This window comes from Leguminivora glycinivorella, chromosome 18 (genome assembly GCF_023078275.1).
Source record: "Leguminivora glycinivorella isolate SPB_JAAS2020 chromosome 18, LegGlyc_1.1, whole genome shotgun sequence".
Lineage (NCBI taxonomy): Eukaryota > Metazoa > Arthropoda > Insecta > Lepidoptera > Tortricidae > Leguminivora > Leguminivora glycinivorella.
This window is the reverse complement of record NC_062988.1, coordinates 18,832,791-18,859,726: the sequence shown is the minus strand read 5'-3', so window position 1 is coordinate 18,859,726 and position 26,936 is coordinate 18,832,791. Positions and strand designations below refer to the sequence as shown.

Genomic DNA, 26,936 nt, shown 5'->3' with positions numbered 1-26,936 from the left:
AAGTTTGGTAAGGATTTTGTATTTAAGTATAAATTAAATGTGCATTTTTCCTAAAATAAACATTTTTTCTAGATGTCCGTCTGGCAAGAATGGCTAATAGCCTTAGCGTATATCCACCCTAAGAACGCGGAGGAACAGAAGATATCCGACATGGTGTACAGTCTGTTCAGGATGCTGCTGCACCACGCCATCAAACACGAGTATGGCGGGTGGAGGGTCTGGGTGGACACGCTGGCTATCGTGCATTCTAAGGTTAGTCATTAATTTATTATCACCGTTTCAATATTTCGGGACCACGGGCACAGTATAGAGGTAATAGGAGTACTATCGTACAGTATGGCCACTCCCGCTCCCCACTGAAAATGTCGCCCACCCCCTCTCGGTTACCTCACAGTAACCGCCTGTCAAAAACGCGACCAGTCGACCTGTCATATTTCACTCATACAAGCTGGTACGCGTTCACCTACACGAGCTTAGACCGTGTGCTGGGAACGCGCCTCTTTCATATATTTGATCGCCAGTCGTTGTCCGAAGGTGTGGAACAGGAGGACATGGTATACAGTCTGTTCGACACGGTCATTATCGTGCATTCTAAGGTTAGTTAGTATTATTTTCTTTTCAATACTTGGGCCTTGTGGGTCCGGAGTCAACGGCACAGATATTTTTTTAGAGATTTTAATGTAACACATGAGGTGGACACCATCTCCGAGCGCACGATGTGATACTTACATCTCCTCATCTGAGAACTGATGATGAAATATACGTCATATCAGTCGATGTCACTAACTTATAATTTTAAAACTAGAGTACTCATTCTTTCCGTAATATGTTCCAGGTGTCATACGAAGAGTTCAAACTCCAGTTCGCCCAGATGTACGAGCACTACGAGCAGCGGCGAGCTGACAACATCACGGACCCGGCGGAGCGGCAACAGCGCCCCATCTCCACCATCTCGGGCTGGGACCGGCCCGGCGCCGCGCCGGAGCCCGTCCACCGGAGCCACCACGCCGCGCAGACGGAGATCGGCAAAGGCCTCTCCTTGAGAGAAGTCGAGGCCTGCAGTTGTACCGACAGAGAAGATACTAGTGATAAAGAAGATACGCGGACTACAGAACCTGTGTATAGTGAAGTGTGTAAAGCCCATAGTCCTATTAAAAATACCGAAGTGCCCTGCGTCGACGGTTGTGATAGTGTTAAATGTACAGATAGTGAGCACGCTGTGGACGAGGAAGGCCGACACGGCGAGGCCGGTCCCGAGAATGAGCCGGTGCAGTCTATTATTAATGAAAATATTCTTCTAGAGAGTTCGGAATCCGGTCTGGGAACGATAGAAGCCGATTCGGAGAAAACTGACAAACCCCTGTCCAGACAGGGCAGCTTAGATTACATTCCGGTGAGAGACGTAGGCGAAAATGTACTTAAAGATGATAACACGGATAAAAGCGAAGGTATTCCTTCCAGTTTATCGGTGAGCGAGACGGCGAGCCCGGAACGCGTCGCCGATCACTTAAATTTAAACGAGAGAGAATCTGAACTATCAGATCCGTCCGAATTGTACTTAACTCCCAGTGAAGCGACTAGCCCTAAGAAAACACAAGATAAGACTGACTCGATCATTCCTGATGATATTGACAGTGATGATCCTAAACACATCGCGATAAACATTGTTAACGACGTACTGTCGATAGCGCTCGAAACTGTGAGGTTAAAAGCTGACGATGACACTGACTCTGGAGCCATTTCGGGAGGATTGCATTCAGAAGGCAATACTCCGAATGGCCGAGAAGATTTTGAACAAGAGATCGAAGAAATTATTGACGAAAAGCGGACAGCTGAAATGATCGCTAATGAAGTTATCACAGATATCCTATCTTCTGTTGTGACGAGAAGTGAACAGAAACAGAGTGAACTAGTCGAAGAAGAAGATAATAGCCACCATAGAGTGATACCTTCTGATCATCCACACGAAGGAAACGTTCTGCCTTTAGACGGTGAATTCTTAGTCGACTCTCCACGAAAGGAACCAGTTGAAAGAATAGAAACAGAAGAAGTAGACGAAGTCACAAAAGAAAATGCGAAAAACGAAAGCCAAAGAATGGAAACCAACGAACCAGAGGAGCATAAGACTCCGGAAATCCCACCAATTTCGACGATTAGTGAAAACATTTCCCTTGTAAATAAGAAGGAACAAGAAAGTGAAGAGGAGAGAAATCGTGAAGCGAACGAAAGGGACAAGAGACGAGTGAGCTTACCGGGTGATAGTGAGATGAAGCAGGATAGCAATAAGAGCGATGGTGTGTCCTCGCAAGGAACGAACACGTCAACGTCGCCGAAGAGGCCAAGAAGTGCATCTACGAGCACTCAAGTAGATTCCAATCACTTTGGTAAGATATTTTATTACGACATTATTTTGTAGGTAAATATATAAATTTCTCTATTTTCTATTTCCTCGATTACTCATTAGTAAGGGTTGCAAGTCTTGCAACCATATAAGCTCGTTTTTCTGCGTACTAAAGCTCTCTATTATTCTCTTTACCATACTTTTATTGTGCTTATCATATTCCTTTTTTAACCGACAGTTAAACAAAAGTGACGATTCTTCTTGTACAAAGGTTGATCACATTAAACCGTGTTTTCAGAAACCAAGCGGCCATCAAAGTGTTCCCGGCCAATGTTCTCACCAGGACCGACGCGACCGCCCTTCCGTATACCGGAGTTCCGCTGGTCCTACATCCACCAGAGGCTGCTTTCTGATGTCCTGTTCTCTTTGGAGACCGATATCCAGGTATTGTTTATGTCTATTGGTGTTTCTATAAATCAAACGGACTTATTCTGCATACAGGCACAGTATAATTAAAGAGTGCTATGGTACACTACGGTCACTCCCTGCTCCCCGCTGAAAGTGCCGCCCACCCGCTCTGTCAAGAACGCGAGCAGTCGACCTGTCTTATCTCACTCATACAAGCACGGTACGCGTTCCCCTACACTAGCTTAGATGTCTATGTGTGCGTAGGAACGCACTTCTTTCATATAATTGATCGCCATTGTCCAAAGTGTGGTACAGGAGTTCCTTAGTCCTACATCCACCAGTAGTTTCTTTTTGATGTTCTGTTTTCTTTAGATACTTATCTTCAACGATTACTAGTGTCTCGACTAAACTTGAGTCTTAAAGTAGACCTGCTTTCTTAAGATTGGGTTTTTATTCCAGGTTTGGCGCAGCCACTCAACCAAATCAGTGATCGACTTTGTGAACAGCAGTGAGAACGCCATCTTTGTGGTCAACACCGTCCATTTGATCAGCCAGTTGGCAGACAACCTCATCATTGCTTGTGGAGGCCTACTACCTCTGCTGGCATCCGCTACTTCTCCTAACGTAAGTTATATACTGGAAAACAAACGAAATTAATTAAGCATATACGAGGGTTGGAATCTAAATGTCGAATAAAAGAACTTATCTAAAGCATTTGATATGCGTAGCATTGTTATCCTTGTCAAAATGTGAGTCAGGCATGATAAAAAGGGTTCTATTGCGCTGGATAACCTCGTGGAAATGTAATTGATGCCAATTTCTAGTGGTTTTGGACTTTTTATTTCTAATTCATTTATAGTTTTTGTGGTGTTACACAGGGCTCCTATTATGGACCTATTTTATTTAGTGTAATAATGAGACGTGACTACGTATTTATAATAGCTGCAGCAATTAAGCTAATGACAAATAACTTAATTGCAATGAAAACCATTTTTTTTTATTCCAAAAAAAGCTTCAAATATGAACTACCACTGTGTGTCAATGAAATGTATGACAAATATGTAATTTGTTATAACTATTACCCACAGAATGAACTCGACGTGATTGAACCCACACAAGGCATGCCGGTAGAAGTGGCAGTGACCTTCCTACAGCGACTAGTCAGCATGGCTGATGTCCTCATCTTCGCCAGCGCTCTCAACTTCGCCGAACTAGAAGCCGAAAAGAACATGTCCAGCGGGGGAATCCTCCGCCAGTGCCTTAGACTGGTGAGAACTCCTTGTTAGCTCTGCGACCCTACTACTTTGATATTGAATTTTTGATATTTTAATGAGTAAATGACATATTTTGATTTCATAGGGCACAGCTGACAAGTATTTTATTTAAGATTTTCCCTCTCTTAAAGAAAGAATGATAGTTTAGAAAGAACCTACTTCTCTTGTAAATAGTCGAGTTAATAGTATATTAATAGAATTCTAGAGCAAGTTATCGTAGTACACTATATACTTCAAATGTTTATTTTATTAGATTTCGTTTGAAACTTTCTTTGAATGCCAAAATCACAACCCTTTTGTATTATTTCATATCGCATAGTTCTCTGATAATTTCACGCGATTTGCGATTGCAATCTTGATCGATCGTTCAAATTTATTGCAAGTGTTCAAATTTTTTTCCTAGAGATTTCCTACTACTACTAGAGATTACCTATCTACGAGATTTGTCTACTCAATTAGTTGTAGATTTTGGCATTCCCCTCACTTCTAGTTGATCGTATAGCTAGCCTAGCGATACTAGACCGTCGTGGGTGTGTGTAGGTGTGCACGTGTGCGGTGCGCAATTGTCTCGAGTGCAAGGAGCGGCAGCGGTACGCGGCCGCTCGCGCCGCGCGGCAAGGCGACTCTTCGCCCAAGGTAATATACTGACAACAGTCTTATCACTCTCACAAGGGTTTTTGTTGAGGTTGAGGTTGCATACTAGGGCGGGTTTACTCTAAAAATGTTTGGATTGTGGCCATAACTTCACTAAAGTATAAAACGTTTACTGAGTCACATCTCTCGCAGCGCTCACAGGGATATGTTCTGAATTATTTTCAATAGTACACTTAATTCTATCAGAAATGACATTTTTTCGAGTGACAATGTCCATTTTGGCACTATCAGATGATACATAAAGCTGTGTTTATTATAAAAAATACAGTTCTAAAGTTTTAGAAAAGCAGATCACCAATACTTTTCACACTCACAAGGGTAGATCGACGAAACTACCTGCTTTTCCCGCCAATCAGAACGCGGCTCAAAGACTGTCATGGCCGAAAGCCGAAAACTCTTGAGCGTTAAACTCCTACAGTTTCATGACAGCCTGGTAGATTTGGTTTCACTAATTGATTTCTTTCGGCCTAATTTTGGATAACGCTGGGGGGTAAACACCAAGGCAATAAATTTGGGGTTGACTAATAGATTTTTGGGCCAAATTAAACGGTGGGGGGTCTTTCGAGCATTTTTTTTAAATACAGGCGCCATCAGATATATCTAAGCGTCAAACGTGCTCATGAATCTGAACGCGTATTGCTAAGGCGTTACTGCGTTTTCACATTATCCGATCCGATACCGGATGTAGGACCGATATCCCATACCAAAAAGGATAGAGTATTATAGAGAGTTACTGTCGAAGTAAAATGTGTAATCACAGTGCATAGACTGCCATCTCTTGACACAGGCTTAAAACTTTTGAACCTCCGTTTTGACAATTTGGCCCATATTCTTAGCTTGATATGTGTTAAAATGTCAAATATTAATATTAGCGCCATCTAGCTGAGCGTACCCCAAAGGTGTAACGCCATCTTGGCCACCGTACCTTTTTTTGTATGGTACTGAGGTACGTTTTGTTCTTAGACTTTATCTGTCTATACGGAGTTATATATGTCTTTGCCCATACTTAACTTACAGGCGCTCAAACGAAAATCGAAATCCTTCCGACATCCGATATCGGATCGGATAATGTGAAAACAGCCTTAGGGTACGTGTTTAGATATTTTGAGCACTTCGGGCGCTCTCATATATCTTACGACTTTACAACATGGATATTGCTTATCACCTTGCACAAGCTTTAAAATATGATACAGATAAGTGCGTCAAATTGTTGTTGCAATGGACACAACACACGCTGCACTGTGCATGGTATTATAAGATTTCTAATTCTGTCCTATCATCTATCTATGCTTATTAAAAACATCATTGTTTCGAGACACAATTTAGACTTCTTCATGGCATGACATACGAGTATCTATTTTTTCTGTTTTTTGTTTGTCATTAGAATTGACGTCTGTAGCATCATCAACACCTGTTTTGTCCCATTTTTGCCTCGATCTCATTAATTTGTATAAAAACCTATTCAGTTCAGCGAGTTGGTGTTTCTAAGACAAAATCATTCTTAGAATTCTTACTGGTTATGAAATTAATATTGTTACTAGTTATGAAAAAGTAACCTTTGAGAATATGATTATATTTATCATGACAGCAAGTTAAGCTGAGCTGTGGTTCTCGAGAGTCCGATTGCTTCCTTAGAATGTATTCTATTTGATCTAAAATATTCAAAATATTTTTTAGAATTGGTTAAAATTGCACATCTAGTCCCTTTCATTCGCCAGCAATAGAAATAAAATTATACATTATTTATATATAAAAGTGTATTTTTTTCATAATATTTGTATGATTTTAGAGCGTGGTCGCAAGCCTGGCTGATACTTCGAGCCCAGTCAAGGACCCAGAAAGGCTACTTCAAGATATGGACGTGAATCGATTACGGGCTGTCATCTATAGAGATGTGGTAAGTGGAGCTATCGTCTATATTTCAATGAAGTAAAGATCCAAATTTCTTCATCCACTTTTGAACAGCTGCATTAACATGAAGACTGAGATAAGACTTATTACTATCTCTCTCATTCATTCCACGACCATGTAAGTGTGAAAGAGAAATTTGACAACGTAGTCATGAGTTTGATTTGAGAATAGAGCAGTACTGTCAGCGCAGAAAATAAAACTCATATTGCAAAGGTATAAGGTCCATAGTTTTAAAATTTGGTTAAGTATCCTGAGAAGGATAAGATTTTTAGTAGCCATTCCTTTATCATTTTTGACGTTGCTCCTCGACAGTTCTTGTATCCTGGTAAGATGCCCTTTTGAACATAAATTTAAATAATAACTGGGAAGAGTTTTTCAAAAAGGGACGTAATTTCGTTAAGAAAGCCATAAAATAAGCCCTTTGAAGCGACAATCTTCAACTCCTTCCTTCCCTTTTCTGGCATTCGTTTTTCTGTTTCGACCGTTTTGTGTGTAAACATTTTTATGACAGGACCTTTTTTTTGGAGTGGGTGGGAACATTTTTTTGAACGGTTTTTGAGCCCTTTAGCATCTTACTTCGTTGAGTCTTAGCTCCTTCCTTGTTATCTTCTCCTAGTCTTGTGTGGTTCAATAATGCATCTTATTAAGATTATTTGATCAGATAAAGATCATTAAAATGCAAAAGATATTGGAAGAGAGTTAATTTTGACAGTTATGATGGTTAACCATAGTCCACATTCTGAAGTGGAGCCCTTAAAGATCTTCATATACCTCTTCTGTATTCCTATTTCCTTAGTGATATCTTCCACTTCAATGATTTACAACAAAAGGCTGTTTTTTGGTTCGTTCTTTAAGTGCCCTTTTTCATATTTTCGCCTTTTCGTTTTACGTTTTGACTATTTCTTTTCTCCTGGTCCAAGGTAACGTTTATGGCATCGGTATACATCGTTGCTTGTGATCATGAAGTTGTTTTTTCATCCCTCCTCTAAGAGATTGCCCTTAAAGGTTCATATTCCTCTTCAGTATTTGTATTACCCTGGTGATATGTTCCACTTCATTGATTTTTAACAAAAGCATCTAATAATCCCTTTATGTTTTTTGATACCTTTTTTTTACTTCTTCATCTTTTCATTCTACGTCTGGCCTATTTCTTTTCTCCTGGTCCCACGCACCGTATATTACGTCAGTATACGTCGTTACATGGAATGATTGGCATAGTCATTTATTTGGCAATTCTTTCTAGTATTTTTTTAACCAGACTGATCCCGATATGGCGACTAGTAATGTAGTCGATAGCAACACACGAAAATAATTCTGGTAGCGAAAATTTCAACGGCATTTTAAATTCAGACACTATTTCGGCAGGTGACATACATCCTGTTTTTTTTTTAATTCTAAACACTGGTCACCATTGTTTTTTTTTACTTTTCAGGAGGAGACGAAACAAGCACAGTTCCTCTCGCTAGCCATCGTGTATTTCATCTCCGTGCTAATGGTGTCGAAGTACCGCGACATCCTCGAGCCGCCCGCGCACGCGGCGCAAGAGTGCGCGCGCAGGCCGCACCACGGACACGATCACGGTATGACGGAGACTTTGAGTTTATGGTTGGTTGCGCGGTGAATGCGAGCGATGCGTGAGGGACGCTAACTAAGCGCGCAATCTGAAACAAACATGGTTGCGTTGTCGTTGAAGATACAGAGTCGTCGGTGCATACAGTAGAAGAATGCGCGCGAAAACTATAGTTAATAGTTAGGTACCTACACCATAAAGCATGATTACGACAAAAGACTTCATATCGTGACCTAAGTACTTATTCCATGTGCCATGACAGACTTGAAATCGAACGATCATCACGGTTTGACAGAAAGTTTAGACCAGGGTCCGCTATACGATGTTTTTTTTTTTTATAATTTACCGAAACAATATATTTTCTGACTGCCAGAATCTGCATTTAATTTTCATGTTCGCGTTTTTCATTTGTATGTTTTTTATTATGTTATTAACATAACTTCGTGCTTTTCTACGGATTATGTTACTTTCCAAAATAAAATTGTATTGTAGGTGCATTAACTTACAAAGCTGATTAAGATTTTTTGTGTCAAATCTATAAGACACGAGCTTGGATCTTCGACGAGTCAGGTGTTAGGAATATTCAATACCTTTGCGCATGTATTATGAATCTAGATGTATTTTATTTTACCATAGATTCTAAAACCTACCCTATCTTATTCTTAATTATTTCCGACTGTAGCGGCGTTTAATTGGTGAGGCTACTTACATTTGTCCAGAGGCGCTTGTGGGGCCACGTGGAAACACTTTGGGAAAATCCTCACACTAAAACGATTGTCACATATAAACGGAAGCTTAGGTCACTGGTCGGAATATCACTTAAAATGTCAATTTTCACGTTTGTGTCGCGCCGGTGCACCGATAACTATTTTTAATTCGTAATAACGGGAGCGCAGATCATGGCGCTCGCACGGTCGAAGAGAGAGTTTTTTTTTTATATCCGCCAGGTGGCGTGGTGGGGCACCGGAAAGTCGCTTTGGGACTTCTGTAATTGCCAGCTCCAAAAAACTGTGCTACATATACATGGAAACAAGTATTCTTTCAAAATTGTGTTGCCTTGTATGTATGAAAATGAAATAACTATTTAACTATATCAAGAAAAGAAATTAAAACTAAAAATCTCTGTTCCTCGACGGAACATGCCGCTCACCTTAAAAGACACGGAGTGACTTTTAAAAGAAAATAAAAAAAGAAACCATACGAAAGTATACCAAAATATTTTATGAAACTTATATTTAACTTAACATTAAGAGTCGTAACGATTGTATAAGTTTATTCTAAAGGTAAGGGACAGACCTTCACAACAGGTCGTTTGAACAACGTGTTCCCGCTTTTCAATGTTACGACGCGAATAACTTGATCGCTGCCCGGATGGACAGCATGAACGCGCGCGAGTTTCCACTGCAGCGGCGGCAGGTGGTCGTCGCATACCACAACAACAGTACCTTCACGAACGGCGGGACCGCGGTCTTGCAGCCACTTTGTACTTTGTTGCAGTTGATGGAGATATTCACGACTCCATCGACGCCAGAAATGCTGGACAGCTTGCTGTATCCAGCGCCAACGTGTAAGACGATTAGGGTTCTCGTCTATCAGAGAAACGTCCGGTAGGGCCGTTAAGGGCTCACCGATTAAGAAATGGGCCGGCGTAAGAGGTAAAGGATCCGCGGAGTCCGAACTTAGAACGCAGAGCGGACGACTGTTTAATACAGCTTCGATTTGACACGTCAAAGTGTGCATACAATCATATGTTTGCGTTTGTGTACCTATTACGCGATGTAAATGAGTTTTGAAACTCTTAACAGCTGCTTCAAATAATCCACCGAAATGACTAGCATAAGGTGGTTGAAAATGCCAAGTTAATCCTTGTTTTAAAGTTTGTTGATTAAGGGCACTCATGACCGAATCATTACGTAAAAAAATATATAACTCTTGAAGGTAATTATTACAACCAACAAAGTTACGTCCGCAATCGGTATATATATCCGTACAATATCCTCGACGGGACGTGAAACGTCGCAACGCAGCTAAAAAACCTTCCGTGGAAAGTTCGGAAACTAACTCAAGATGTACAGCTTTAACGCTCATACATACGAAAACTGCAACGTAACATTTTAGCGTAAAATAGTAGCCTCCAAAGGAATACTTGGACTTTGTTTGCCCTTGGGCGAAATTGAGCACACGAAGGTACCCCTAGGGTTGAGCGGTAAATCACCGACACCTACCAACGGCTCGCTGACATTTCGTCGCGGTAAATTTAATCGTTGCATACACGATTCAGTAATAAGAGCTGCTTGTGAGCCCCCGTCTAACATACAACGAATTGTAGCAATTTTATTACCTTCGTAATAAAGGTCAACCAACGCAGTTGACAGTAACACCGTATGAGGCTCAATACCTAAACCTAGATTATTTTGATTCACGCCGTGAACAGCTGATGGGCTCGGGACAGCGCCCGCGCCGGGCTGCGACTGCTCCGTTAGAGCGAGCGAGACGGCAACTAGTTCCGCGGCTTCATTGTTCGCCGGGAAGGGTCGCGTACGCGTAAGGTCCGAATCTAAATGAATTAAGGTGTGGTGCTTCTTATTGCACTTACGACACTTAAAACTTGATTTACAATTACGTAAGTCATGTCCGGAACATAAACAATTATAACAAATGTTATTTGTTTGAACAAATGTGAATCTATCTTTAGTAGACAAATTTAAAAACTCCAAACATTTGTGAAGGGCATGCGAGCCTTTGCACTTCACGCAAGATCGAACCTTATTCGTATCGACATACGGTCGAGTTTGGTCTGACGTATTCGTAATTAAAACCCGTTTAGGTGTAATTTGATTTGAAATTAAATTATTTTTATTTGTTGTACTTAAGGAATTATTTTTTGTGGACTGTATATGGGAAACTGTAATCATCTGTTCCGCCGTAAGTTCGCGCTCTAAGAATGTTATTAAGGTTTGGACTTTAGGTATTTCACTTGGGTTGGTTAAAGAACGTTCATATTCTTTTCGCGTATTAACGGGAATTTTACGTAATAATAAATTTAACAGAACGAAGTCCCATTCTTTAACCGGAAACTCCAAAACTTCAAGTGCTTTAATATTTTCGTGGTAAACATTAAGCAAATTTCGCATAGCAACAACTGATGAGCGCGCGGAACAAGAATCGATATCGAATAATTTATCTAGATGTTGTGACGCAATAATGCGTTTGTTGTCATAACGGGATTTTAGAACATCGATCGCAATTGAATAATTACTTTCCGTTATGGGAATTGATTTAATTAAATTAAATGGTTCGTTTTTAACCGAAAGTAGTAAATACCTAAACTTTTCCGCGTCAGTGTAGGCATTGTTGTTGTGGACCAACGATTGAAATAAGTCGAAAAAGGCGGGCCAGCCAGTAGGTTCACCGTGAAATTCAGGAAGCGACAATTTAGGCAAGTTTCGACGGTCGTTCATAAACGTGTCGTGTTGGCTAGGCACAGGAATGCGGCTCGCTCGCCGCTTTTCTACATCTACCTCCTTTAGGTTATTTAAATGCGTAACTATCGCGTAATATAAATCGTTGAAATCATTTCGAATCTTAATGTTGGCTTCTTTGTTGAAGCTATTAGACTTAATTAATGCCTTTTCGATCTTAGTTTGAATTTTGGTAAACTTTCGCTGGTGCGCTGTTAAATCGGAAGTTCTTGAACGAAATTGTTCTATATTCGTTGCTGCGAACTGTAATGTTCGTTTTAATTCGTCGAGAATTAGATCTCGCTCGAATAAATCTTGTGTCATACACGATGTGTCGGTTTCGACACCGTCTGTAGGATTCGGTACCATTTTGCCGTGAGCAAAGATGGCGGAAATTACAATGAAAAATTGAACTACAAACGTATGTAATTGGAATGATGGGTACGTAATACCGCAAAATACACGGGCAACACAACGTGAGAAAGAAAAATCCGGATCGAACGGATCAAAAAACTATATGTAGCGGCGTTTAATTGGTGAGGCTACTTACATTTGTCCAGAGGCGCTTGTGGGGCCACGTGGAAACACTTTGGGAAAATCCTCACACTAAAACGATTGTCACATATAAACGGAAGCTTAGGTCACTGGTCGGAATATCACTTAAAATGTCAATTTTCACGTTTGTGTCGCGCCGGTGCACCGATAACTATTTTTAATTCGTAATAACGGGAGCGCAGATCATGGCGCTCGCACGGTCGAAGAGAGAGTTTTTTTTTTTTATATCCGCCAGGTGGCGTGGTGGGGCACCGGAAAGTCGCTTTGGGACTTCTGTAATTGCCAGCTCCAAAAAACTGTGCTACATATACATGGAAACAAGTATTCTTTCAAAATTGTGTTGCCTTGTATGTATGAAAATGAAATAACTATTTAACTATATCAAGAAAAGAAATTAAAACTAAAAATCTCTGTTCCTCGACGGAACACCGACTATAACTGAACCTGTACATATTTCTATATATTTAACGTTACAGTTAGACGAGTAATGTGCACTATGTATGTAAGCAAAGCATCCTGTTATGTAGTAGAGTACATAACATCTAAGACATATTTATTCATATACTTCTCCTTCATCCATAGTATCCAATTTGTTCAGTATTTACGGCATTTATTTCGCCTTTTAAGTTTTATTTGCTTTATCGCACATATTCTTAAGAAAATTTACATTGGTATTTATGTAAATTCGAATTGTTACAATTTTCAGTCAGTACCTCGTACAGTCGCTGTCAAAATTGTATAATTTTATGGGAATTAAGAAGTCTATTATACATAATTTGGAATCTGATTGGTTATTTAAGAAATCGTGCTCTACTAAACGTTTTTTATTGTTTTCTACTTCTTGATATTGTATGCAATTTTATCATTTATCGAAGTGGATAAAGCATCCGTCACGTTCTGACAAGATGTCAGTGTGAGAGTGACAGATGTCTTATCCACGTTGATAAGTGATAAAATTGGAAACATGATAGGCCGCCTAGATGTTATCGTCTTCGATGATGTATAACAATACCATGGTCATTTTATTTTCCCACATTTTGAGACGTTAAAACACACCGTAACTATGTATAAACGTTCATGTTCAAGTATAAAATCGACAATCAGATATAGGCTGCTTGGATACTACGTCCGTTGTTGTTACCGTCAAAACTGGGTATATTATGGTCGTGTTAACAGGGTTCGACAGTGGTTCGACATTTGGTGAAAATAACAGACGTATATACAAGCGGCACTGTATTCTTTCCCATTGCTAAATTTGACCGCGGCGGTACGCTAGGCATCCTCGACTATACTCAAGTGTGTCGTTTCTCCTTTTTTTCACGCCGCTTGATTTCGCGTCACTCGGGGGACACTGGTAAAATTGTCTACGACACTCCGTCGACACTCGACACGTTAACGATTTATGTATCTGCTTGGTTGTTTGTGGCAATTTATTGTATTCGATTGTACTTACGCGTTCGCGTCTTACACTTTACTTCTTTTCATTTCTGATATCCTGGTCCTTTTCTCGTGTATCATATCCATAAATCACAACTTCGTCCCTTTTCTTTTTGTCCTTCCCTCACGCCTACTTTATTTTTCTATTTACATCTTTGTAAACATTTCTTTGCGTTGGGCGGGGCCCTTTTTATATTGCCCTTTAAACTTCTTCATATTTTCTTATCCCCTGGTTCATTGCAACGTCGTAATGCGTCACGAAACTCATTTTTAATGACTATCTCACTAATTTATCTCATCTTAAAAATCCTCTGTGCACACAATGCACTACACCTTTTAAACCTTCGTATTTATAAACTCCTGGTGCATTCACGTGCGCGCTTACCTAATATCACACTCACTGAAAACATTTACGAATACTCCTTTTTAAACTTCACTTACACCTGCCTTTCCATTGAATGATTGTAAAAACTACGCACCGCCCTAAAACTACGTTCATTTACAAAATCTTGTCGACATCCTTTTTCCTCCTTTCATACACTCGAAAAAAACTACGTCCATTCACAAAATCCCACTCTCACGCACTCCATTCCTCGAACTTACACTCTGGCGCACTACCTCCCCTTCCCGACTCTACGACCCTGGTCGCTCGTGCGCGCTCGTGTGTCTCCGGCGCGCTCGGCAGGCTCGCGGCCGCTGTTCCCGCAGTGGTCGCACCACGTGTACCCGCAGTTCCTGCCCGGTGCGCACCCGCGCGCGCACGCGCACTGCAAGCTCGACTGTCACGCACACGCACGCAGTAGCTACCGCCCGCACGCAGGTAACGCGCTAGGCGCGGCACTGCAGCAAATCATACGCTACACCGTTCACTAAGGATGTCAACACAGCTACCACTGAGAGATGTGCAATTAACAAACGGCTCGAAACTTCCATGAGACGCTGACAATTATGTTTTAGGTCGAATATGCTTGACATATTTCTAATATGTATGCTCAATATGATATGCAATAGCATTGAGCGCTGACCGATTTTGATTTTATAAGTTTCAGAACTAATAAAGATCTGATTCATAGCCTGAATACGTCTGGAAAGTAAGAACATTCAATATTTGAAGGAGAAGTATGAAAATGTAACAACTTCATTAAGTTATACAACCTGCATAATTATATTTTTGCAGATTTTTATTTTGTTGTATTGTATTGTGAAGAATTGTAACATGTACCCACAAATAAAATGTAAACTGTGGTCGATGTTCGGGAACATTGTTTTATTTTGTTATCTGTATTTACTTTTATTTATATTGTTGACAATTCCTATTCAGAAAATACAATACAATATAAAACAGTGTCTAGGTTAAGCACAGCTATGGCACTGCTTTGACTTTCATTTCTTTTTTGTTTTAGTTGCCTCATCATGTAGTGTAGAAGTAGAAATCATGGATTCCCTAGAGCATGCGTTTAGTTCCATATATTAAATAATCTGAACCTTATGTAGAATGGAATTCTGTACACAATTTCAAAATGCAACACTACACTATCACACAGGAACACTTATGTTGAAGTGTACAGAATTTCCAGAAAAAAATCGGAATAGTATTTAGACGGGTAGAAACACAAATAGTTGTAGAAATGCGCATTTGTAATCAAGTTTTCAGTGAAATTCAAATTATGTTATAACGTATTTGTGTTTGTACCCCTATTTACGAGTACTTATATCCCTGATATTGAAGTAAGATAGTCAACCCAGTAAGGCATAGCTCAGAGTAGGTACCTCCGACCTATCCGCTTTCTTAAAGCAAGCTTTGTCAGTGTTGTGCCTGCCCACTCATGCCGACCTGGTACTGATGGTCATCTCCTCCGCAGAACACAATGGGGACGACGTGGAGTACGCCATGATAGTTGTCGACGAGAACAACTCCACCATGAACGAGCTAGACTCTCCCTCTATGAAGGTAAGATCGCTTTTCGTTCGATCACTTAAGTTCGGTTTCAAATTAAAGATGATTATTAAAAAGGTAGATTATCTAAATTTTATCATATCATCGCACATTTTCTCTAGTAGGTTTATAGATGCTTTGAAATTCGACAATTTTCTAGTTAGTATAATTGAGTCTACCTAGTAAGTGTACCCTTAGCATGTACCCCTGGAATCCATAGGTATGTCAAGGATAGTTTTACAGTAATGTAGCATGTTAGTCATGACGTAGGGTTACTAAGTAGTTCGATGCATGTAGCGTCCTACTGAGATTCAAAACAGTTGTCCCCGTCCGTGTTGTTTTTGGCGATTTGTTTGCTGGAACCGTGTTTGATGTCGCTCATGAAAACGCTTCTTACATTCGTTTTGTTTTGCTGTTGCAATAAAATAAAAAGGAGACTGAAGAATCAGATGGCGTCGCGAAACTTGAGACGAGTACGGACGAAGTGAAACCTCACGGAGAGAAGCCGGCCCCTGACGCAACCCCTGGGGCAGCTCCTGGGGCCTCGCAGTCTCCAAGCTCTGAGAAGGAGGAACCGCTCTTTAAGTCCAGCCTTCGGGTGAAGCAACCTAAGATAAAGGTTAGTTGGACTTAGAGGAATCGGCGATGGTTGTTCCCTATTAGAGTTTGAGTCTCCTTTGACGGTCCCCCTGGATCTTCTATGGTTACAGTTCTTTAGCTTACTAGAGTAGGATCCGGTACTTACTTTAAAATATCAATTCATATTTCATCGCAAATCAGCGCCATTCGGATTTGGTGTATATTCTTTCTGGAACATGGATTGCCTGCCTCGTATAACTAAACGACATTGTTTACTTTTGCCCGTTTATGTTATACTTGGCAGACAGACCCTTATTACCTTTTATGTGTTATAATGCTAGGGGATAGCAATCCCTCTCTATCACACTGGGTCTCCATTGACTTGAAAGAGATACGAGTAGCAATATGATTTCAGTCGCCACTTAGTTTTGCGGCAAGTATAACTTACTTACCATTGTACTCAAGATCCTACTTTAGCTTCTAACCTTTACTCTCAATCTGAAATGGTATCTAACTTCTTGGTGTTTAGGTTGATAATTCCTTATACTAAATGAATGTTATTGTCCTGTTGTAAGCCTCCAACTGCAAGGTCCAAAACTTTATCCGGGATAACGGTGTCAGTGGTCAATTTGGTTTGTACACATTATTATGGAACTTTAGTGCGAACCTCCTGGTCAATCATGCAAGCCTGGTAGTTTTATAAACAATTTGCTCAATAAATAGTTACAAAAACACATTAATTGTAACATTTTACATACAAATAATCCAGGCTTGCAATGCCAGTAGGTAAAAAAAAAAAAAAAACACAAGCTTGTCACATGATGTATAAAATTGTCACATCACCTGTTACAAAAAAGGATTGACGCTATGAGTGCTATGACGCTAAATGCTCACCACAAGATATTTGTAATAAAGTATTTACTGTATAAGAAGCTAAATTATGTAATAATATAATTGAGAGAAATATAAATACAAATACCTGTCTGTACATATCGCACACCGCACGAGCACTACATATGTATTTAAACTATACACAAGCTAGACACATAATAAGTATACCTACCTGTTACATGAAACCAAGTAGCACAATTTTCCCATAGATATAATATACAAAAACCCATGTTTAGTGTTCAAGAAATAATAGATACAATAATGTATCTTCAAATTAATTATGAGCGGAATGTAAGTAAATGTATATTTCTATCTTTAAAATGTATGACTTTTATGCATGTGTGCTTTGCTTGCTTTTTCACCTATCTGTATGCATGTTCTCGTTTTTTCACCTTTAGAAAACTATCTAGTCTACTCTATCGCAGTTCTCACCCATTTTTTCAAAAGTCTCAACTAGAATGTGTGCTAACAGTACAATAATGTATTTGTGCCAGACAATAATGTGAAGCAGCCCGAGTAAGTATTATTCCGATTACTCGAAATTAAAGCTACGTTATTTGATTGTAAGTTTCTTCAGCAGAAAAAAATTGACAAAGTCTTCATTTGTCAAATATTTTTTACGAAAATTTATTCAAAAACATAATTTTCAGTAACGCATTTTGAACATTAATAGCTTTGTCTGAAATTAAGATTTGGCGTTGAGGCAAATTAACCTAAAAGCACAGTCGAGTTCATAACTATGTGTACATTTTTGCATCTTATTGCGATGAGGTAGGGTGAAGAAATGTATACATATTTGTAAACTCGACTCTACCTTAACCCCTTCATCAGTTACTACCTACGTTAGACTGTCACTTATTTAATTACTTGTATTTAATATGTTAAATTTAATTCGATAAATTATATTTTTGAGCAACAAAGAAACGATGCAACAAGGTTCAGAATATATAAACTGTATGATGATGTCCCCTGTCTACAGAGCGTGGATTCTATCGAAGACGCCGGATCTTTCCATCTCAACTCGACAGAGACGACAAACAACGACCCCGAGTCTTCCAGCGAGATCGCTTTGGATGACAATAAACATCCAGTGAGTATTATCTTATCTTATATTTATATCTGCAGGGGCCCTTACAGATACACTTCGACTCATAGAGATCTTTTGTACTAATACCTCATACGATTCAAAGATCCTTCAGCTATTCAGGAGCTTCTCGACCGTCTCCATGTATCTGATGATGAGGCTCATGGGTAGCTCTCTGAAGGCGTTTGGTTCCGGTAACTGCATTAGATTCCACTTTTATTTGATGATGCCAATAGTGTAAATATAAAGAAAGATCATCTTTCGTCCTCAACTCAACGGACAACGGAGAACACCAACAACAACTCTCAGTCATTCGTCTAATAGATTGTCTGAGAGGATAATAAATAGGCACACAAAAACCTCACATTTTCTTCTCCCATCAGTCTGCCATAAGCCAGCATTTTCAGATGTCTGTAATAGCAATCGAAATTTGGTGTCAAATCATATTTAATAGGACCGTTTAAGATTATTATTTTTGCCACACCTTATTGTAATACATTGCAGTATGTCTCTGTCTTGTCTCCCTAAATCTTTGTTTTTCTCCTCTCACTTCATTTTAATCCTCATCCATTTTATTCGGCATTCTCTTCTTTATTTCTTGAATCCTGGTCTTGTACTCCAGTTTCAAGGCCGCATAGAGACGGCCTTTTTTTCTTTCTAAACATAATTATTGTTGTATACTTGGCAAACTTTTTCACCACACGTGTTGTTTTATTTTGTTCTCAAGTTTCGACCATTATCTGTTTCTTATAGCACAGGGCGGGGCATTTTATTTTTTTTTCAAAGTATTGCCTATTTCTTACTCTTTTTACACGCCCTTCTGTTGTTGGTCTTATTCTCTTATATCAAGGATATGCTGCATGTTTTCGAATGTACTGGCTCTTTTCTCCTTTTCACTCACATTCACTGTGAGCTTAGCATTTTTTTTTATTCATGGCTTTCCTTTGTTCTCAAGTGGTCCTTTATCCGTTTTTATGACAGAGAAAAGGAGCGGACCCTTTTTTGAAGTATTGCCTATTTCAGTTCTTATTCATTTCTATCATCCTAGTAATCCTAGTACATCCCATCGTCAGATAACTATCATAGAAAATAACGGTTAAACTCGATGAAATGTAAAATGTAACCTATTATTATTATGAAGACCGGTCTAGCGCAGTCGGTAGTGACCCTGCCTGCTGCGCCGCGGTCCCGGGTTCGAATCCCGGTAAGGGCATTTATTTGTGTGATGAGCACAGATATTTGTTCCTGAGTTATGGATGTTTTCTATGTATTATAAGTTTTTATTTTATTTATTTATATGAGCCTAGAGTGTCCCACTGCTGGGCAAAGGCCTCCCTCTTCGCTTTCCACGTATCCCGGTCCTGACCCGTTTCCCACCAGTTCTCATCAAAAGCGTCAAGGTCATCTCGCCAACGCCGTCGAGGCTTTCCGCGACCCCGGGTTCGATTTGGTGGGACCCAATTGGTTGTCGCTTTAGCCCACATGTCATCCGGCATACGACAAACGTGCCCTGCCCAGTCCCACTTAAGCTTGGCGGCTGTTTCAGCTACGTCAGTTATCCGTGTTTTGTGTTTCGTGTTTTTGAGTATTATAAGTATTTATATATTATATATATCGTTGTCTGAGTACCCACAACACAAGCCTTCTTGAGCTTATCGTGGGCCTCAGTCAATCTGTGTGAGAATGTCCTATATTTATTATTTATTTATTTATTTATTAAAACATGAGGACCTTGTTCGGTAGTTCCTATATTTCACAGTCTCTCTTCCTTCTCTCACTTAACTGCAACCATCCATACTAATATTATAAATGGGAAAATGTGTGTGTCTGTTTCTTTGTCCGTCTTTCACGGCAAAACGGAGCGACGAATTGACGTGATGAAGGGATGGATGAAGAGTGACATAGGCTACTTTTTGTCTCTTTCTAACGCGAGCGAAGCCGCGGGAAGAAGCTAGTTACCTATACAGTCATAATCATTTTAAAAGGTAGAGTCCACTTCTGCCATTCTTATGTCCTGGTGGTTTGCTCTTATTTCAAGGACAATAATAATGTCATAGCACTCATAGCTATTTTTCGGTTTACTGGTGAATCCCGATAAATCGAGATAATTTTATTGTCCTTGAAATAACAACGTTGTGGAAATTACACACAGTTCGAATTTCAAAAACCAGTTTGCTCAACTTATCGGGTTTCACCAGGGGCCGATTTTTGAGTCTCACGGCGTTCGAATTCAGAAAATTGTCACTGAAAATAATAGGCAATTCACCGTTTTCAACCGGTATTTTAGTGACAGTGAGACTCAAAAATCGGCCCCCAGTAAACCCTCGTCCTGTTAGTTTCCGTTTCCCTTTCTTTGTTAGTTTTTTACTGTTTCTCCTAATGGTTCCGCAGCGTTTGACTCTACAGGAGTTCTTTTCTAAGTGGTCTTCTTACACATTTATGTTTTTCTAGTCCACTGTCACGCGATAATTTGTTACACCTACAATGATTATGGACAGGTCTTTCAGGGCTTCCTCGCACCAGCGATATCTGGGACGCCCACGCGGACGTTTTCCACCCGAGTGGCCCACATATGCTCTTCTCACACCACGATCCTCTCCCATCCTTTCCAGGTGGCCGAGCCAGCGGAGTCGTGTGGCTTTGATCTCGCCAATTATATTAGGTACCGCCATTAGCTCTTCCAGCTCTCTATTTTTCCTGCGCCTCCAGGTTCCATCTTCCTCTTTGATTGGCCCTAAAATCTTCCGCCAGATTTTCCTTTCCGCCACTAAGAGAGCTTGCTCTCTTCTTTCTGTGTCAGTGTCCAAGCTTCACACCCATACATCAAAATTAGTCTAATAACAGTCTTGTAGACTCGAATTTATGATTATATTATGTGTATTGTAATCGGTTGTGAATTTACGAGTATCTTATCCAAGCCACAATTCTTTGTGTTTCAGGTCAGCAACGACGAATCGTGGACAGATGTGAACCTCAACGAGGACGGAGAGAGAGGGCCTGCCACCATCACTGGCAGGACGAGAGACCATGAAGGCAATATACATGAAGGTATAGCTCCTTAATGCTTCTACATACCTGATAGTTTGTGGTACCTTTTATTACTGTCTGTCATTGTCAGTATTCAACGAGCGTGCGATTATAGTCGACAATTTTTTTCTGTTAGGCTGTCCTATTTCTACTACTAAATCAAAATCGACCAATCGGGCTTACCTCCATTATCTGAATAAGCCTGTAAGACTCTTAACTATTTCTGTATACTTGGTTCTTTGTGATACCTTTTATTACTCTTCGATTTTCTGAATAGTTCCCGAAACAGCTTTGCAAGATGTGCATGTATTGTGTCTCATTTTCTATAGTTCAAAGATAAGCCAATCGGGTAATACCCGTAGTGTGCGGTTGTAAGACTCTTACCTACTCCTGTATACTTGGTTCTTTGTGATACTTTTTATTACTCTTCGATTTTCTGAATAGTTCCCGAAACAGCTTTGCAAGATGTGCATGTATTGTGTCTCATTTTCTATAGTTCAAAGATAAGCCAATCGGGTAATACCCGTAGTGTGCGGTTGTAAGACTCTTACCTAATCCTGTATACTTGGTTCTTTGTGATACCTTTTATTACTCTTCGCCATTGTATTGAATGGTTCCAAACAAAACGCAATTACAATCGCCAAATATTTCTATTGTGTGATGTGCCCTTATATGGTGCTAAAATCAACCAATCAAAAAGAGGTACTGTCTGACTAAGGCTCCTTACTATTTCTGTAAACTTGGTACTTTGCGGTTGCTTTTATTGATTTCTGCCATTGTCACTATTGAATGCTTTCAAAGTTTTTATATTTGTGTCTCCAAATATTTGTATAAGCGTCCTTTCTTTCTTGGTCAAGTATAGTCCAACAATATTGCCATTCTATTATCCGTCGAGTTACTATTCTAATCTCGAGAGCTTTGAGTGCCTGGTATTTTATGGTACATTTTATTTTATTAGTAATCACTTCTGCCAAATATGGATTGATTAGTCGATGGTGCACATGATGCACATGCACATCACTCCTCACTGTTGTTTTGACCTCAATTGGAACTAACGGCTTAAACTTAAATGCTGAGGATGCCGCTAATATAAAAATAAAACAGATGTTTATGCACGATCAGCACGATGCTCCAAGACATGTTTTATCGAATTCTGTGTCAGTGGTTCCGTATGTGTACGTTCTTAAGAATAATATGTTCATTTTAATGATTACAGACATTGAGAAATCCCTTCACGCACGCAACAACGAGCACCATCATTTGCAGAGGCATCAGAACAGGAGTCTGCAGGTTGCACAGAGGCATCTACATCCGGTAAATACCACATAAGTACCTAACTCGCGATTAGCAAAACATATCAAGGCGTTAAAATAAGAGATTTCTTTTATGGTGAATCTCTACCAATAGCAATATTGAAAAGCAGCAAGTGAACTACACTTTTAACTGATTTTAAAATTACCTTATTTTTCAGGACAATGAGACGTTAGCGGGTCTAAACGCCATAAACGCCACGATGTCAGCTGACGGCGTATCGAGAGAAGCATCTCTCACCCACAAATTAGAAACCGCCTTAGGACCTGTCTGTCCTCTACTAAGAGAAATCATGTTGGACTTCGCGCCTTTCCTATCGAAGACCCTGGTTGGAAGCCACGGACAGGAACTGCTAATGGAGGGTAAAGGTATAAGTTGTAAGCATGGTAGATCTTTGGTGCTTCTGCTTTCCTAGTCAAATCAAATTGAACTGAAGGTCGTTTGTCCGCATTGGTGTTGGGAAAATTTATGTTGAATTGTTTGATTATGGAAGGTAAGTTGTAATACTTGTAAACACAGGAGCTCTTTAGTGCTTATGCTATCTTGGTCTTATGGGTCTACTTTACTGCGGGAATCATGTTGGATTTCGCATCTTTTTGAAGACTTTGCTGAATAGGAACTACTTGGACACTGGTCCCACCAAAAGCGACAAAGCTATGAACTATCGGGTCCAGCAGTGGGACACCAAAAGCGACAAAGCTATGAACTATCGGGTCCAGCAGTGGGACACCCAAAGCGACAAAGCTATGAACTATCGGGTCCAGCAGTGGGACACCCAAAGCGACAAAGCTATGAACTATCGGGTCCAGCAGTGGGACACCAAAAGCGACAAAGCTATGAACTATCGGGTCCAGCAGTGGGACACCAAAAGCGAGAAAGCTATGAACTATCGAGTCCAGCAGTGGGACACCCAAAGCGAGAAAGCTATGAACTATCGGGTCCAGCAGTGGGACACCCAAAGCGAGAAAGCTATGAACTATCGGGTCCAGCAGTGGGACACCCAAAGCGAGAAAGCTATGAACTAACTAATTTACACGAGAACGAATATCTTTTGTTCGTTTTTAGGGTTCCGTAGTTAACTAGGAACCCTTATAGTTTCGCCATGTCTGTCTGTCCGTCCGTCCGTCCGTCCGTCCGTCCGCGGATAATCTCAGTAACCGTTAGCACTAGAAAGCTGAAATTTGGTACCAATATGTATATCAATCACGCCGACAAAGTGCAAAAATAAAAAATGGAAAAAAATGTTTTATTAGGGCACCCCCCCCCCTACATGTAAAGTGGGGGCTGATATTTTTTTTCATTCCAACCCCAACGAATTAAAAATGAATAAGGGTTTACTAAGATCGTTGTAATATTAATATTTTCGGAAATAATCGCTCCTAAAGGAAAGTGCGTCCCCCCCCCTCTAACTTTTGAACCATATGTTTAAAAAATATGAAAAAAATCACAAAAGTAGAATTTTGTAAAGACTTTCTAGGAAAATTGTTTTGAACTTGATAGGTTCCGTAGTTTTTGAGAAAAATACGGAAAACTACGGAACCCTACACTGAGCGTGGCCCGACACGCTCTTGGCCGGTTTTTATAGCCCAGAACTTATAAGCTTTCTCGCTTTTGATGGGACCAGTGCCTTATGGAGGGCTAACGGTAAAGGTATGTTGTAAGCGCGGCGGTAGCTGTTTAGTGATTTTTCTGATATTATCAAATGGAACTGGGCTTTCACTACAGGAAATTATGGTGGTTTCATCAGACACTGTTTGAAAGCCTCCTTGTTTACGTGGAAGTTGGTGGGTCAATTTTTATTAGGCAACACTTATATTTTTAGGTTATTTAAGGCATGATATGTTCGCTTATCTGGTGAAACTACGAGAATGATGACTTTTAATTTTTTAATTTCTTTCTCAAAATTTCAGGTCTTCAAACCTTCAAATCGAGCACATCAGTGGTGGAACTGGTGATGCTCCTCTGCTCCCAAGAATGGCAGAACTCCCTCCAGAAGCACGCCGGCCTTGCGTTTATAGAGCTGATCAACGAGGGGAGGTTGCTGTCGCATGCGATGAGGGACCATATCGTGAGGGTCGCGAATGAGGCCGAGTTTATACTGAACAGGATGAGGGCTGATGATGTGCTGAAGCACGCTGATTTTGAGGTGAGGTGGTCTATAGTCTATCTCTCTTATTCATAAACCTCCCCTAATGTTAACAGCCGCCAAGCTTAAGTGGGACTGGGCAGCAGCAGCGGCTGATCCATACAAGCCGATTCCCACAGGCTTGCCTAAAATTTATTACTAGTAAAGTACCTAATATAGGTTTCTTTTTAACCCCCGACGCAAAAACGACGGGGTGTTATAAGTTTTGACGTGTCTGTCTGTCTGTCTGTCTGTTTGTCTGTCTGTCTGTGTGTGTGTGTCTGTCTGTGGCATCGTAGCTCCCGAACGGATGAACCGACTTAGATTTGTGGGCTAAAACGACAACTAATCGGGTCCCACCAAATCGAACCCGGGGTCGCGGCAAACCTCGTCGGCGTTGGCGAGCGAGATGACCTTGACGCTTTTGATGAGAACTGGTGGGAACCGGGTCAGGACCGGGATAAGTGGAAAGGGAAGAGGGAGGCCTTTGCCCAGCAGTGGGACATTCTAGGCTCATATAATAATATAAATAAATAAATAATGTTAACAAGCCGATAAAAATTGTTGGTTCCTTTCTATCACACCAATACGTCGCAATGTTTAAATAAATGTGAACAAAAAAAGGCTTCTTATGCCAATTGTTGATATAATGAAAACATAACACGACCAAAAAAATGGTAGAGACAGGTCGCTCAGTAACAGATCCGCTTGGTTTTTGTTGGTTAACTGATAAATGTTATAACTACCCGTTTACATTCTTTTATTTGTTTCGTTCAGTTTCGTTTTCTTCAACCCCTTATTTGCCAAGAGTGGCACTGAAACTTGAATAATTTCATGTGCTCTGCCTACCCCTTTATGGGAGGGGATATACAGGCGTGATTGTATGTCTATGTATGTATGTTCTTCTAAATACATACCTAAAAATACAGAGTATAAGCAAGACAGTTCAATGACGAAATTGCAGAAACTACCTATCAAGAATTCGTCGATGGTAATTATGTTACAATTTGAGCTGATGTGAGGAGTGAAGAAGGATAGTGGGAATGAACGGATTCATTCAATTGCAACAAAATCGTTCGTTAGACATCAAAAATGCTTCGGTTTTTTTACCTTCACATTTTTTTTGTTGGCAACATTTTCCGTGTTACATTTGACATTTTTCTTTAACTTTTTCCAGTCACTATGCGCCCGGACGAGCAGCGAGCGAGCGGACGAAGAGCGGACTTGCGAGCGATTGATAGCCGCCGCCCGGCGCCGCGACCACGCCGCCGCCGCGCGCCTGCTCGACAAACTGCGACACTCACCCGGCGCCGGCAGTGCTGCGGCCGGGTACGTGTATAAAACTATATTACTGCGATAGATGCATATTCCGAGTCTCTCTTGGTTTAGACGAGGAGTGAGCCTGCAAAGAGTTCATCGTTATTGCCCGTCGCCGCGACCACGCGACATTAACCCAAAGCCGACAGTGTTGCAGCCGAGTATGTGTGTGTGTATAACCATACTACTGTGATACATGCACGAGTACCTAGTAAGTGTGCCGTTGAGTGAACCTGCGAACGCCTGGTGTTGCATGTGTATCACGCTAGGTATGACTATCAAGCTCAAGCAAAAAAACATACCACTGCAATAGATGCAAATTAGAATTCTTGATGCGCTGGGAGGTAGTAGGTAACAAAACCATACAACTGAGATAGATGCCAATCAAAAGGGTATAGGACTGCTGCGGGCGTAGCAAACTTTAGTGTGATACATTAGTGTGTCCGTATCGTACAATAGTGCGAACAGGACGGCCTGATTTGATAGCTTTTATCACGCGACGGTTCTTGCCCGCCTGGAGTAATCGTCTTGAACTTAACAGCATTCACACTTGTTAACTCAGTTTAAATATTTAGGTTATTATTTGCTTAAGTTCTCTTTCTTCCTCTTTCAGAAGCACAACACAATTCTGGAAACTAGATTCTTGGGAAGATGACGCTAGACGCAGAAGACGGCTAGTGCCCGACCCGCGCGGGCAACGCCACGCAGCCGCAGCGTTGTCGCGCTCGCCCACCGCGCCGCCGCCTAGCGACGCCATATTACAGGTAACTGTGTGTTACAGCACCACTTAGTTGTGGACGCTAGACTCCTGGGAGGATGACGCTAGACGCAGAAGACGGCTAGTGTCCGACCCGCGCGGACAACGCCACGCAGCCGCAGCGTTGTCGCGCTCGCCTCCGCCTAGCGACGCCATATTAAAGGTAACTAGTGTGTCAGTAGCAATCAGTTATGTAAGCTAGACTTCTGGGAGGATGACGCTAGACGCAGAATAACGCTACGCAGCCGCAGCGTTTTCGCGCTCGCCTACTATACCGCCACCTAGCGACGCCATATTA

At 40.8% G+C, this 26,936-nt stretch overlaps 1 protein-coding gene across 1 annotated transcript in view; it reads left to right on the top strand.

Moving 5' to 3' along the window:
• The window catches only part of LOC125235751 (neurobeachin-like), a 462,438-nt gene that overhangs the window by 159,856 nt on the left and 275,646 nt on the right, over positions 1-26,936 (top strand). The window contains 17 exon segments of the mRNA XM_048142334.1: positions 73-252; positions 836-2,384; positions 2,640-2,785; positions 3,209-3,373; positions 3,838-4,017; positions 4,564-4,659; positions 6,467-6,574; positions 8,021-8,168; positions 15,474-15,562; positions 15,981-16,166; positions 17,997-18,107; positions 21,041-21,149; positions 22,345-22,442; positions 22,600-22,807; positions 24,350-24,585; positions 25,742-25,893; positions 26,495-26,645. Of these exon segments, the coding sequence (XP_047998291.1) occupies positions 73-252; positions 836-2,384; positions 2,640-2,785; positions 3,209-3,373; positions 3,838-4,017; positions 4,564-4,659; positions 6,467-6,574; positions 8,021-8,168; positions 15,474-15,562; positions 15,981-16,166; positions 17,997-18,107; positions 21,041-21,149; positions 22,345-22,442; positions 22,600-22,807; positions 24,350-24,585; positions 25,742-25,893; positions 26,495-26,645 (3,912 nt within the window).